At 38.4% G+C, this 15,311-nt stretch overlaps 1 protein-coding gene across 26 annotated transcripts in view; it reads left to right on the top strand.

Annotated features, from left to right (window-relative positions):
- The window catches only part of CAMK2G (calcium/calmodulin dependent protein kinase II gamma), a 291,189-nt gene extending 276,087 nt beyond the window's left edge, over nt 1-15,102 (top strand). For 12 of the 26 annotated variants that reach the window (XM_088475593.1, XM_088475571.1, XM_088475592.1 and 9 more), the window contains 6 exons: nt 2,027-2,140; nt 3,687-3,812; nt 7,860-7,935; nt 10,020-10,114; nt 11,436-11,681; nt 12,467-15,102. In XM_088475593.1, coding sequence (XP_088331719.1) covers nt 2,027-2,140; nt 3,687-3,812; nt 7,860-7,935; nt 10,020-10,114; nt 11,436-11,668 — 644 coding nt within the window. In that variant the 3' untranslated portion in view covers nt 11,669-11,681; nt 12,467-15,102. The remainder of the gene's footprint in view (nt 1-2,026; nt 2,141-3,686; nt 3,813-7,859; nt 7,936-10,019; nt 10,115-11,435; nt 11,682-12,466) is intronic. The other 14 variants (XM_088475601.1, XM_088475608.1, XM_088475610.1 and 11 more) reach the window with 3 other exon arrangements.
- The last annotated feature ends 209 nt before the right edge of the window (nt 15,103-15,311 follow it).

Genomic DNA, 15,311 nt, shown 5'->3' with positions numbered 1-15,311 from the left:
TTTATGATGCTAAAAGGGAAAATAACGTTGAGCAATCGTGAAGTGCCACCTACAATAAGAATCCTCACCAATGAATTAGTGCGTTAAGAATCAATCATTGATTTTTTTTTCTCATTGTTTCCTGTGGAAAAATCAGTGCCTGTTAACATGTTACAACTTACGAACACTGTTACATTCAGGGAAACAGGTCATACAACTAACTTAATAATAACTATATTGTGGAGTTTTTATTAAAAAATAAATAAAATACAATCTTAACAGTCACAATATCATTTTGATAGCAGCTAGGGTGCAGAGTTGCTACCAAGCATCATCTTTAAGGGGAAAATGTATCAAACCTTCGAGAGAGATAACGTGGAGAAGTTGCCTAGATCAGCCAATCCGCTTTTAGCAATCATTTATATAGCACAGCCTATATAATGACAGAAACTGATTGGTTGTCATGGGCAACTTCTCCTTGTATCAAATCTTTGAGAGCGATAATCTCCCCATATGTATCTTTAAGTGTGACTGTCACGTATTGCACTTCATTAGACACTCATAGGCATTAAAGCTTGCATAATTTGAAATATAAAAGTCAAGGAAATATTTAAAATTCCGATGCAAGTTGGTACAAAATCTACTGCGAGCACCATAACAAACATTTAAAAATATGTTCATAGAAAATCTAGACCACAGGTTCTCAAACTCGGTCCTCAGGACTCCAGATAGTGCATGTTTTCCATGTGCCCACACTGAATCAAGTAAAATAATTAGCTCCACCTGTGGACCTTTTAAAATGTGTCAGTGAGCAATGGTTACACCTGTGCACCTGCTGGGTGACCTGCAAAATGTGAACTGCGTGGGGTCATGAGGACCAAGTTTGAGAACCACTGATCTAGACTATAAATTAAAATTGTGGATGGTAACCTTAATTCAGCAGTTTGCCTTAAAATAGTCCTTTGAGAATTGTTTGTTTTCACATTGCCTTTTGTACAGTACAATCTCTGCGACAGTCTGCCCCCTAGTGGTTGCAAATTGTATTCTGTCTGAGGATGTAGCAGTGAGTTGTAATGTACCAATCAGGATATATCAGAAATATCTAATTATTTGGACTGGACAGCAAAACATTTGCTGAGTACCTTGTACATGAGAACTGGGAAACTAACACAATAAGCACAAATGTTTAAAAGAGCAAGCTGTAACTTTACTTTGGAAAATAATGCCAAACCACAAAATGCTTCACATGACATATCATTGTTTCTCAGCATTTTTTTATGACCTATGTTGCAATGTGCAGACTGTCTTAACAATCCACTTTTTTATGTCTGCGCTCAGTGCAAGACTGAACAAGGTCACTCATTGTATAAACCATTAGATCACCATCAGGTCCTCAGTGTCTTTTACAACAAATCTCAAACAACTGCAGAAGAGAACTGATTAGCCGTTGCTGCTGTTGCCAGTACAGGTGCCAGCAATCCTTAAATGTACACAGTCATTTCATGAGGCCTCCTAGTGTAGGCAGAAATGTAGTGAATTACAGTAAGGAAAGAAATCAATAAGTGACACAATGGATTCTCGCTCAATACAGCTTGTGTTCCAAAGTGCAGAGGATGGCAATTACTTTCACTCCAAAATCTATTATTAAAAACACCCAAACAACTTTTAACTCCTAAATATGTTTCACGTTTTCTTTTCTATGAACTCAAGTTTTAGTTATTGTAATTAGAATCTCATAGGGATTTAATTAGTTTAATTTTCCTTACTAAACAATGTTTTCTAGTCTAATAATGGAATCCTTTCTATATTCATCCATAATAAATACTTGGTTTAGAAATGAATCTAAGCTTAGCGGGTAGGTCTTTGCAGGACATTGTCTGCCCTTTATTTGTCATTGTAAGTAAGATTGTGTGTGTTACTTGTGATCACCTGAATATCGATGACCATCCTTGTAAATAACTTTTTATTTGAGAATATTATTTTTTTTTTATGTAATGATTACCTTCATGTCTCCTGTGCATTTATTAATTTGCTGCATACCGATCAGCATCTCTTCTCTATCCTGGGGATGGCCCTTTGCTTCTCCAAGGATGGAGCCAAAGTGAGAGCAAAACACAGACTCAGTCCTTGCAGTCACAGTTTGGTCTGTGTGGTGCAGCCAGTAAGTGAAGAGTGGATTGCTGTGTTATTCCCTTCTCCGCCCTTTGTATGGTGTTGTGCACTGTCCACATAGACCTATTGTAATGCTGGACCCTTGTGACAATTAGAATATACAAAACCTTATATATTCTATCTCTTTCAGTCTGCATGTTCCTGTGGCTCTTTGTTCTCCTGTAGTTTGGATATGTAATTCAGCATCAGAAGATTTGTACTTTGCTAGTAGGGAAATCATAAGTAACTATGGAATTAAATACTCTTATTGAGGGCCTGGCCATCCTGTGGCTTACCAGCTGTTGTGAAACTAAAAGTCCCAGCATACCCTCCCACTGATCAGCTGGTAAAGCATGCTGGTGCTTGTAGTTTCACAACAGCTGGAGAGCCACAGGTTGGCCAGGCCTGCTCTATGGGATTATAGACTAGGACTGAAAGATTGCAGGATAATAGGTCACTTCTTTACTAATAATAACAATTCTATTAGTTCTCTGTATTTTGTATTATTTATATTTTTTAGCAGCTTGTTTCAGGCTACAATCTCCTATTTTGGCCTCTAAAATGTATACAGACTGAATACTGTGGGCAGTCTGGTCATGGAGTGCTGCAGCTTAGTGGGGAATAGTGCTGTACATGTACAGAGTGTGGTGGAGATTTAGGCCTGAGTTGCACATATATACTGGTTTAATGTCAATATAATCGTGTATATGACAATAACACATAGTAGATTTATATGATTATTTAGTTTAGAAATCTTCATCATTATCTATAAGGGTTTATAATTTAGCTCTGAAATCATGTTCTGGTTATGTTTGGTTCCTCCTCTTCACCCCCGTTACTGCTCTGCCACTTGCCAAGCTGTTGTGTGATGGAGATAAGGGACACCTGTAAACCGTCCACCATTAAATTACCTGTGATACTATTATCCGTATTTGTGAGATAAGTAAACTAATAATGAAGAAAGTCGTGCAGTAGAAGCAAAGGAGCTTTTGCAGCCAGTCCTCTGACGCTTTTGAAACCTTTAATTGACCAGCAGGTCATGACCTGGACAACCAAAGAGGTCAGAAATTGTAAATGCTTTTTTGCATCCATTATGTATTACTTTGTGCCTGTGTGTGTTAAATCACAGCAGAGCAAAACTAATTTCCAAGGAATCGAAGTTGAACACACTTTCATCTTCGATACTAGTTGGCCTGGACTTCTGGAAGGGGCACATATGCCCTTATAAACATTTAAAAATGGTCTGAAATAGGTGGTTCTTTTTTTAAATGCAGATGGGATGACCATAGGGATTGCATTAGGAGAGCTTCAGTATTGGGGGAAGGGGCCAAGAAAAAGTTGCTTGGGGAAGACTTTAATCTAGGCCTGTGTATCTGCAGATTTCATGATGTAGGCGATTTTATGGTGTACAACAGGGCAAACCAAAAGTGTTTTTATATATTTTGATTTATTTCCCATCTCTTCCTCTTTATGTTACATTACTGTATGTTTGGTTAACTTATGACCATTTATCTTTTGGTTCCCTCTGTTTTGTTAATCAATATGTTTCTTTACAGCTTCCCAGTCTTGTGAAGAGAAAGTGCTAGCCTGGGAAAGCCCAGGTCAGACACTGGAGATAGAGCATGCTCAGCCGGAGCCAGTGCTCACTCCAGTTGTACCATTCTCAATTAGCAATTCGCTGTGTAAGTTAGCCATCAGATGGCTGTATTTCAGTAGAACCTCTATTAGTAGTGATCCTCCCTAGTTACCTACATACGCTAATCATTACTGTCATTTTCCAGACTTACCTGCATCTTCCTTTAATAGAGCCCTGTAGAACCTAGTTATCAGAGGAGGGCTGGCTACATTTCACCCATGTACAAGCAGATGTACAATTGTGTCCTCATAAATCTAGCCTACTTGCGTGCTAAATGGCCCTACTAGTCGCGCCATGCCGTGGTGTGACTCTGTAGCGCCGAGCGTCTTTCCGTGCAACTTTTGACTTTCAAGTGCATCTTATTCACACAGCTGCTGCTGCTTAAAATGATATGCAGCATGCCTATTTTCTTTGAGCGATTGCGGGTGTATCTGCATGCAAAACGCTATTTTACAGTGTCAGCGGCTGTAACACTGTAACGTAAAGTTTCGTATGCAGATACACCCGGAGTTGCACACAGAACATAGGCATGCTGCATGTCATTTTAATCAGCAGAAGCTGCTTGTGCTAACCATTTGCATCGCTGTGCGAATAAGACGCATTTGAAGGTAAAAGTTGCACGGAAATTCTCTCAGCGCTACAGAATCACACGGAGCTCCCGCGATATGTGTAGCGTGACTTGTAGCGCACGGAGCATAGATGTATGTGGACACATCTGTAAGTGGCTAATGGCACAGTGATGACATTCCACGTGTTTAATAAGAGATTACTATTAAAGGACTGGAGTAACGTATTAAAAATGTTTTCCACTATAAATAAGACCTGTACTACATCCCCTTCCTTCTCCGTATTAGTACTTTGGAGGTTCCTCCCCTGGGGCACCTACCATTTGCTCTATTAAGAAAAGCCCTGTAGTCTCATACATCTGGAATATAACTTTAGGCACTGCTGGGCTCAGTAGGAAGGAGCGATTTCATGTGTGGTGAAAGGCAGTGCTCGTTGTAAGTAAAATGTAAGCTCTGTCACTCACGTAGGAGTCTATTCATTATTCCATGAATTTTCACCTACTTTTTTAGAAATTAAGTATCAGGGCTATTCATTACAAAGATATCACGGATAACTCCTGCTTAAGCTTCAGTCCCAATCTGGCCGGCTGTCCCTATAGAATGGTTTGGGAACCTAAATTCATCAAGCTTCGAAAACACAACATTTTTGGAGCTCAGGAACCTTCGTCATCTTCAGATGTTGCTGATTCCTGGACCTCACTCCTTTCCTATGGGAGGGAGTCCTATGTTGCGAAGAGGAATCCTTTCTGATCTCTCTGCCTCTGTAACAACTCCTTCCACCAGAACCCAAGTTTACTCATGCACACTAGCACTGTCAAGTCAGACTCAGCAGTTCTTCATTCACCGCTGCCAAAGTAGCGTTGATGAGGATCGCAGGGACAGCTGATATTCGGATCATCTGTCTCCAGACCGGACCAATGATAAATTGCTCTGGTGATTTTGTAACTCACAGTGAGTAAGATGCTTATTTATCGAGGGCAGGGAATAGGTCCCATAGTAATAAAGGGTCATAGCCCTAATTTGTTCTGAATTGATAGGTGGGTACTGTATAGTTTGGTTGTCATTTCATTCATGTGTTTAAAACAGTTATTTATTATTTTTTGTATGGCCTCAGCATTGGTCTGAGTGATGTGCGTCTTCCCGGAAGTTCATTTGACCAGGGAGAGGCTTGGGGCCTTTTTCTACTCAAGTATTAAAGTCAGAGTTAGCCAAGGTGTGACCCTTTTACAGATTTTACCTGTCTATTGCTCCCTCTATTTAGGCGAGTGCCTAGAAAGTCATAGCTGGGCCAATCCGGCAGGCCCAAGTGACCACCAGCAGCATACACAGCTATTAGTGTTTGCTGGGACCCTGCTAAATAGAGTAAATGCTAAAACTATTACAGGGGAAGGAATGGTATATAGTGCAATGGTTAATTAGACCTGTTACCTACATAGAGTGGTTTCGACCACAACATAGAGTGATCATGATCAGGTCACTACAAATCATAATTTCATGAGTAAACACCAGATCTTATTAGCCAGCTGTGCCTCGGTGATCGAAGTATTTCGAAATTTGATGCTTCAACTGTGTGAACGTGACTGTTCCCCTTTTAATGATCTGGCCTGTTCTCATCCTGCTAGTCATTGCTGTAATTATTTCCTCTTCTAAAGGAAATCTACTATATGACTTCTGATATGGTCAGCCACTTAGTTTCTGATTTACAGCGCTGAGTATGCTGAATTTAGCACTGAATGAATAACTTCCCCTTACAGTTTTAGCCCTGATTTCTAGAAATTAAAGTGTAGGGGCAATTGCAAGTCCTTTCCCCATTGCCAGCCCTCCCCTGCTACCTATACTGACCCTGGTACATGTCTCTATCTTGAGTTTAGTACAAGGTTGATCAGTACAGTATATGGGACTTCAACCACTTGTGCTATTCACTTTTTTTAATCACAGAGAGGTGGTTTGTTAATAACTGGTTCTTTCTATTTCAAGCTCTCACTAACCCTTAGTGATCATTTTATTTGGGGAAGAGTAAAAGCTCCTTGTTTTGCTGTTTGTGATTTGTAATGTAAATTTATTTCTTGGGGAACTCTGTGAAAATGGTGACTTTAATGTCTGTTGTGTCAAATGTGTATTGACCAGTTAAACTAGATTTTGTATATTCGCAAAAAGTAAAATAAAAATTTAATATCTGAATTTGACGCGGGGAATAGAGTGTGTAATAATTGCTACCCATCTTCTAGACCGTTTTCATAACACACTGAATTAGCACACTGTGTGCATATATGTATGTTTCATTAGATGAGTGGGAAAGGGGGTTTGGTTAAATAGTGAGAGTGTGATAGCAGTGACCATTAAATAAATAAAAAATAAAAACACACCCCGGTATTGTGACCAGTTGGCAGCTGCCGTCAAAAGACCTGTTGACAGGTCAAATTCCAATCTGAAACCATAAAACGGAGCATGCATCTAATAGTGTAGTATTTAAGAATTTGATATATAAATTGTACGAAGTGCAGATGTGCTTGTATTAAAAAAAAACAACTTGAATGTACAGTAGCCTTATCTGTACAAATCTGTTATCCAGAAAGCAAAAGCAACACAAAAAAATTCCAATAATACCAACCCTGCACATTTTGTCACTTCCAGACTTCCTCAGAGGGAGAACATTCATACAGATTAGCATCATTCTAGAAATATTGCTAACATTTGAGATGCTGTCTTTCTGCATCACTATGCCACTGAGTGTGCTCATTGTAAAACACCAATATTAGTTTGCATATTTCTATAATGTATTCACTGTAATAGGCCCACTCCCCTTTCCCTCTCTCTTTCAATGTAAGTAAATTTGACATTAGTCTTTGGAGGTTACAACAACATATTGATGCACACTCTCAATCTAGGCTCTCTATAATGAAAACAACAACATGTTAGGAAGTGAATGAAGAAAAACCTATGCATTTTCAATGGATAATCTGGGGATGTGGTCTTTCTCTCTTTTTTTCACATCTGGTCCTTGGTTCCACTAAGCTGTAACAGCAACAACGTTTTAAAAATGTAACCAAGCTTAATAAGGATTTGTAGTCCACTATGCCACAAATCTCTGTATGGCCAGCACCTATGTTTATTGAACGTGGTAAGAATCTTGAAGGCCTTCTGTATTTCTCTTCGCCTAAACATATGTGATTAGATTTGAATCACATCCTATTGAACGGTGAAGAATTGTAGGCCCTCTGTATTACTCTTCTCTTAAAAATACGTGATTGGATTTGTATAATTTCTTTTCAATAGTGCATGAAAGACATGGTTCAATCCTTGCTGGGATAATGCTAGTCCTAGAAGGTTAAATATTATAGAGTTCTTTGCAACTGTAAATCCTTATTCAGCATCCTCTCTTGTGTGCACTTAAGTTACCATTTGAATCCAGTAGATTTACATGCCTCTCTTGGTATTAACATCAAATTCCGTGTTGAGATCTGATGATAGTGGCTGAAATCATGTACAGTATGCGTGTCACTCACTCCTTCCCTTCTCCCCGGCAGTGCGCAAACAGGAGATTATCAAGATTACAGAGCAACTGATTGAAGCCATCAACAATGGGGACTTTGATGCTTACACGTGAGTTGATCCAGTAATGGTCTGTGATCTTATTCAGCCCAAGCTCAACACCAGTACTAGAAGCAATTAAAGAGCAGAGAGTGGGATTTGAGCAAAGCTTGTGGTACTCCACATCCTCTCAATGGCACATGCTCCTTATTCGTATTGGGCAAAATCTCAAATTACAAAGTAGTAAATATGTTCACCTGCAATAGGGACCAGAACAAATGCTGTTGTCAGCGAATTCAAGTAGTAAGCTTGGCTTTGTTACTGCCTTGTACTGGGTATTTCCCTTGCGTTCTGAATCTCCGTGGAGTGGAAAGCACATTGTACATATGTGACAGTGGAGTGACCCCACCCTAGTTTAGCTCCTTGTTGCAAAAGCTGCACCTGGGTCACCAGAAGCCACCCTCTTACTCTGTTACAGGGAACTAAGGAAATGGTTGTCTTCACTGTACGATGAAGAGGATACTTGCTATCTCTGAGTGTGAGAAGTTAAACAGGCACTCTGAATTGTCAATATGTACACAGAGTTCAAACCTAATGGGGGGCATCCACTAGACGATTTTATCCCTGTCCAACCTCTTAACGATTTTCCCTTGAAGTTTCCTTTGAAATATGATCTTCCACTCTGAACAATTTGCAAAAGATTTGAAAACGATGTTTGAACGATTATCGAACGATTTTATCATTATCGTTCAATCGTTCAAATTTATCGTCTAGTGGATACCCCCCTTAAGAGTTTCTTTACATGATATATAGCATTATATGCGGGCAAGGGGTAATTTACAGTAATACAGATAATGTACAACATAAGGCTAGGAGTAGACATGGTTGTATCCCTCTGCAAACCTAGATACCTAGGGCCGAATTCAATTGGGTGCGTAAAGTTGCATTTGGCGAAAAACCTTCGCCGTGCGAACCATTCACGCATACGTACGTATCATGCTATCCAATTGCTGGAGTGTTCGCATGTGCCCTTTGAGCACCACCCCCCTATTGACTAAGCAAAAAAAATAAAAATTGGCTTAATTCCGCCTAATAATGACTTAAAGGTAATTTTTGGGGTGAAAATGTAAAAAGTGTAGAAAAATGGGTTTAAAGTACTGAGTCAGGTATTTTTGGGGGCTGTCTGGATGGGACAGATTTTTAGGATAGCAGGTGGCTGCAGCAGGTGTATTTTTAATTTGTTTTTAAAACTTCACTTTATAGACCCAAAACTATACTAGCACCCAGTTTAATGTACCTTCAATTTAACTACAGCAATATTTTGTTTCCAAAAGAAATTGCTTTATATCATTTTTCCACTCATGCAAATATGCATATAACAGCCATTTGACTCACTTTAAGATGCCAAAATACTTTTATTTTTTGTCAGTTAGGCTTTTTATGGGGTACAGACTGTTTTTCCCCAAATGTGCTGTACTTTTCGCTAGTTTCGCCATGCGCAATTATCACACATATGCGTTTTCGCGTGGTTTGCAATTAGGGCGAAAAATCGGGAGCGCATTGAGAAAGTACGTTAAAAGATTGCATCAAAACTGGCATATGCTGCAATAACGCTTTTCACCAAACGTGACTTTTCTCACCTAATTGAATACGGCCCTTAGTAGTCTAAATTCATTGTTTCCTCACAGTATCTCTACTACCATAAACATGTTTTAGATTTTGGCTTTTATCATTTCATGGCTTTGAGAAGAGAAGTGATAATCAGATGGACGTAGCGGGAGATGTATCAAACTTTGGAGAGGGATAAAGTGGAGATCGATAAGGTACCAACCAATCAGCTCCTAGGTGTCATTTTTTTAAAACACAGCCTGTAAAATGGTGGTTAGGAGCTGATTGGTTTATTTATCTACACTTTATCTCTCTCCAAGGTTTGCTACAACTCCCCCTTATTCTATAACAGTGAAGTAGAGGAAAATGGAGGAAATGTGGCTTAGAAATGTTAGTTGAATACTATACTGTAAAATTGAAAGATGAATTGTACCCTATTGAATAACACCTGAAAACTAAAGAGACAGAAAAAAATGTCTCCTGGTTCTATGGAGAAATAATTTTATTGTAATATTATTTTTATAAACCGCATATTTTGTATTTTACAGGAAGATCTGTGACCCTGGCTTGACCTCATTTGAACCTGAAGCTCTTGGTAACCTTGTTGAAGGAATGGACTTCCATAAATTTTATTTTGACAATTGTGAGTATATGCTTTGTGCCGCGTCACAAACAATGCCACGGATAAATTCAAAATAATTACGTATTGGGTGTACAAATAATAAGGATAAAAATGTCCTTCGTACAGACCAATATACAGTATATACTAGGCATGGGATGCCAGCGCCTAGAATACTGGCACTGGAATGCCGACACCTGTCAGAATCCCAGCACCGGCATCCCGACTGTAAGTACTGGGGTTGGGGGGAGGGTAAGGGTTAGGCACTAGGGAGATTGTTAGGCACTAAGGGTGGAGGGTTAGGTTTAGGGTGCATGAGGGGAGGTTAGGTTTAGGCAGCGGGGAGGGAGGGTCAGGGGTAGAGAGAGGAGGAGGGTTAGGATACTGACCGACAGCTGTCGGCATCCGAACCCTGTCAGGATGCCAGCATCAAGATTCTGACCGTCGGGATACCGTACCCAACCCCCTAGAAATAATGTTATGTCATCCCCTTAGGAAGTTGCTATCTTCCTCTTTGTTTGTTCTTTATCAGAATTTTGACCCTTTCTACACACTTGCTAACAGTCCACACCCCAAGCTGCTATTACCTGTGTGGGTTGTCACACTTGAATAAAATACACTGGGTAGCCCTGGTAGGAGATATGGTGTTTACAAGCGAGAGAAAACAAACCGTGGCAACTCTACTGAATGTTGAGCAAAATATATGCTGCAGCTATACAATCCGCTTTATAGGAATGTTTTGTCCCTTACTATTCAATTAAAGACACACCAAGAGAAAATTCTAAAATATAAGGTTAGAGTGTTTTTAATTCTGCGGATGGCCAAATTTGATAGAATAATGTGCTTTAATGGTCATGGTCTCAATTAGGAAAGAAGTGCTTTGAAGCTGAGCCTTCCAAACCTCATTAATTTCTTGCATCAGTATAGGTGTGAGCATATGTATATGATGAGCCATAACAATAGGTGCAGATATAAATATCACACTTTATGAACATGAATATATAAGTACAGATAAATGATAACTGAAAACTAAAGCAAATTATTTTTGTGCTTGCAGTTTATTATGTTATACCAAGTTTATTGTCCAGGCCTTGTTCATTTTATCTTAGTCTACTCTTAACAATGCACAGTAAGCTAAATTACAGAAATATTCACACTCTTATATTATATTTGTGCATATAACTAATCCCAATATTATACTTATTCTTGGTCTATTTTACATGTTATTCCATTAATATCTATATCATCAAGATTTCCCAGGACACACCTTACATGGATTAATTTAAATAAAACTAAAATCTGTTTGGTGTATGTGGGTTATTAAGGTGTCTTTACTGTCTTTCAGTGTTGTCCAAAAATACAAAGCCTATCCACACCACCATCCTGAATCCACATGTGCATGTAATTGGAGAGGATGCAGCCTGCATTGCCTACATCCGGCTCACACAGTATATCGACGCCCAGGGACGACCTCGTACTACGCAGTCAGAAGAGACGCGGGTCTGGTACCGTAGAGATGGCAAGTGGTTGAACGTCCACTATCACTGCTCCGGGGCCCCAGCCGCCCCCCTCCAGTGAGGAAATGGTACAGGTAGGTAGCAGTGAGCTGTGGTATCTTTTGTTAGAAGATATTTAATGGGAGGAGTGTGTGTATGTATGTGTGTGTGTGTATATATATGTATATAATATAGTGAAAGGGTGGAACTCAGGGTCTCAACGGCACTACTAATATATAACAGGCACAGCCAGGATATATAGTTATATTTATTAGAGATACTGTTGAGACCCTGAGTGCCATCCTTTCACTGCTAGAGAGGTACCTGGGCATGCTGTGGAGGCTGGGGTGAGTGCCGGATTATCTCTATTACATACATACATATATATATAATCCACATAGGCGGCACTCCGTACTCCAAAAATGACAATACAGGAGGTGTGATGAATATCGCCATTCATCACACCTCCTGTATTGTAATTTTTGGAGTACGGAGTGCCGCCTATGTGGATTATACATTAGAGGTCAACTGTGGCGGACCTTTTCTGGAGGGCACCCGCTGCATTTCTTTTTTTATGGGAGTGCCACCCTTGAGGATATATATATATATATATATATATATATATATATATATATATATATAGTGTATAAAATATTGGGGTGTTAACTAAAATACTAAAAGAGCAAGATGGTAAACTACAACAATTTTAATTACAATTATATTAATTACAATTATTTATTTAGCTAAACACTGATATTAAGACAATTCCTAAAATATCCTGAAAATACATTGGATTAACATGTATGCTATCATGTCTTTTTTGTCTTTTTTGTTTTGTTTTTTTAAACCCCCTTGTTTTACATTTCTTGCCCCTTTACAGCCTCTCCAGTGGAAGAACCTCTTTCTAGCGAGCAAGTGTGGATTGCCTAAACGACGGCAACAGTCCTGTTCGTTCAGAAGTTTTAAAAAGATAAAAAGTAAAAAAATTTTAAAAATAAAAATATTGATGCCGGCAGTAGCCAAAAATGCACGAAAAACCCTGCATGCATTCTGAGGCTGAAGCAGCTGCTGGCTAATTGTTGTATTTCATGGATCCATCGTGTCTGTTCCTGCTGTACGGAGGTGTTTTTAAAGTTTCAAAAAGAGCAAAAACTAACATAAAAACGTATATATATTGTTTGTTAAAATCCAGGCTGAGGAGTATGTGGCTGCTTTTAGAGAGAGCGAGAGAGAGTATGGGATTGACAGCCACCTCGGGCATCATTTGAGGAAAAGGAAAAATAAAATGAGAATACAACGTGCAAGGCTATAAATAAATGAAATCAGCTAGACATATTAATTGGAGGAACTGCTGAATCACAAAATGGCAGGGCAGAGATATGGGGGTCTATCATTACCCTGAGGATTGCTGTGGTCTTCATTAAAAGTTGTGGACCTGCAACGTTGCATAAGATAGAGCCACAAGAGGAGGTGTTTTTTTTATTATTATTTTTCATTCTGTTCTAGATTTTATTTTTAATTCTAACTATTGAAACCTTCCTGATATTGTTGGCTGATTGTTCTTTCACCTCCAACGTAGCAGTGAGCTGGCAAATTTGTCATCCACCCACTGGCTCCTAAGAACAGAAATAGTCTATGTTAAGAAGGGGATGGGCAGGGAGGAATAGTAAAGAAATCTTAAAGAAATAGGTATATAGAAAAGGTATATAATGTACATCCTGTAGAAGGAACATTTCATTAGTGGCTATGTTGATAGAAATAACTTTGATATGAACTCTTAGGAGGACATAGATGAAAAATAGAAGCTGAAGCGTTTTGGGAAAGGTTTAGAATAAAACCACTTCCCAGGTGGTATATATGTAAAAGGGGCTGATATATTTTCACAGTGATAAAGCTTTGTGTAATATTAAGCAGATTAAAAAGATCTGCTTGTATGTCATGAGTGGTCTGTCATGAGTGAACCAATACACTGAACTCGGATGCGTAGAGATGTATGCATGTCTTTCTATGCTTGCCTGCACCTTCTAAACTGTGTGGTCTGGTGGCCCTTCATTTTCTTGCAAGAGGGTGAACAGTGTCTGATAACTTCATTTTTGAGAAAACCAAGCCTTTAAGGTTTCCATCTCTTTGTAAAGCCCTCTGCTTTCTCTCATAATCAATGTCTGAATGTGCACTCTCCTTGTTCTGCAAAATCTCATTTAGATCCAAGGGTGCGCTTGGCTTTTCCCACATCTGAATTTTCCTTTCTGAAGAGATTTGCTTCTCTTTTATCCTGACAAGTAGCGCTAATTAACAGATATGTGATGTAGATTGTTGCATATCACAAATTCTTCAATGTACAAAAAAAATAAAAAATGCACAATTTGAAAGACATCCACCTTTTCTGAAACGAGTCTAATCTACGACGTTCCAACTGATTGTTAATGCAGACTGCTGTAGAGAAAAAAACAACACTTTTTTTCATTAGGATGTAATGTTTTCGGTCGCCTTAATTAAGAAATAAAAAACAAGACTGTTCAGAAGTTTTTTTTAGGAGGAAGGAAAGTTTGTGAACTTGCCATTGTTGCACAATTTGGACTATTTAAGTGTTTTGATAGGTGCATGTAATGGTATGTCATCCCCACTTGTAATAAACTAAATAGTAGGGCTTACTGAAGAAACTGTATTTGTGGAAATTTGCACATGGGCTAAGCATGTTCTCCAGACTTCCTGAGATGACCGGTGCGTGATGTAACAGAAAGAAACTATATATTAGGTGGTTCTATATTCAATCAGATATTGTAGTTTATAATAAAAAGGAATTGGGTTAACACAAAACAGTTTGGAATGCTTGTGTGAAATTATAAGAGCACACGGGAGGGATAGGGTTGGGGGGTAGGCTTTTTCATGGTTTTAGGGGATAATGCTTTTATTCTCTTGGTTTTTTTTGTTTGTTTTTTCCAACAGCACTAAATTGTAACAAGTTGGGAAGTAATCTTTTAGGTGTTTTAACAGTTAAAACAAAAGGGAAAACCAAACAGAAAATAAAGTATATGCAGTTAAAATAAGAAAATTTATGCATGTCTACTTTAGGTCTGCTCCTTCACTGTATTAATTATATGAGAATTGCTCTGTATTTAGTGCATCTTTCTAAAATAAAACCTTTCTAATTTTTTCCTGTTTTTTTTTTCTATTTTTTTTTTTTTTTCATTGTATTTGGGGGAAAAATAATTTTCTTTTTAAATTAATTGAAAAAAAAAATCCTTAGCTTGGTATGGTCATTAACTGACAAACCAGTACACTTCTAGCATTGTTACTGTTATCTTATGGGGCTATTGTAAGCATATATATAATATATATTATAAATATCACGTTTTAAACAGGACTTGGAAAGGCATTTGATGCAGAATCTTTGCATGATAATAGAAAAATAAAACAATTACCCTGTGTTTGTTCTGAATGTTGGTAGATCTTCATAGCTTTGTTACATTGAAACCTTGGACAAAAGGTATTTAATAAAATAACATTTAAACCATGCTTCCAATTTTGTCTTGTATTAATATTTTATTTCATTACATTGTCTTTAATTTAAAAAAAAAATGCAGTTAAATCCTACGTGACAGAAGACTGCATCTGCTGCAAGTTTGTTCCCAACATACTCCTTCAGTAATAAAAACAGGCCTGTTGGATGAAATCCCAATTTTGAAGCATCCCAGTGACTATCATAGAATACAGAGGATATCCTA

Source organism: Taudactylus pleione, unplaced genomic scaffold, assembly GCF_031769625.1.
Source record: "Taudactylus pleione unplaced genomic scaffold, aTauple2 ptg000016l, whole genome shotgun sequence".
Classification (NCBI taxonomy): domain Eukaryota; kingdom Metazoa; phylum Chordata; class Amphibia; order Anura; family Myobatrachidae; genus Taudactylus; species Taudactylus pleione.
The sequence above is the reverse complement of the archived record's forward strand: the minus strand, read 5'-3'. Positions and strand labels throughout refer to the sequence as shown.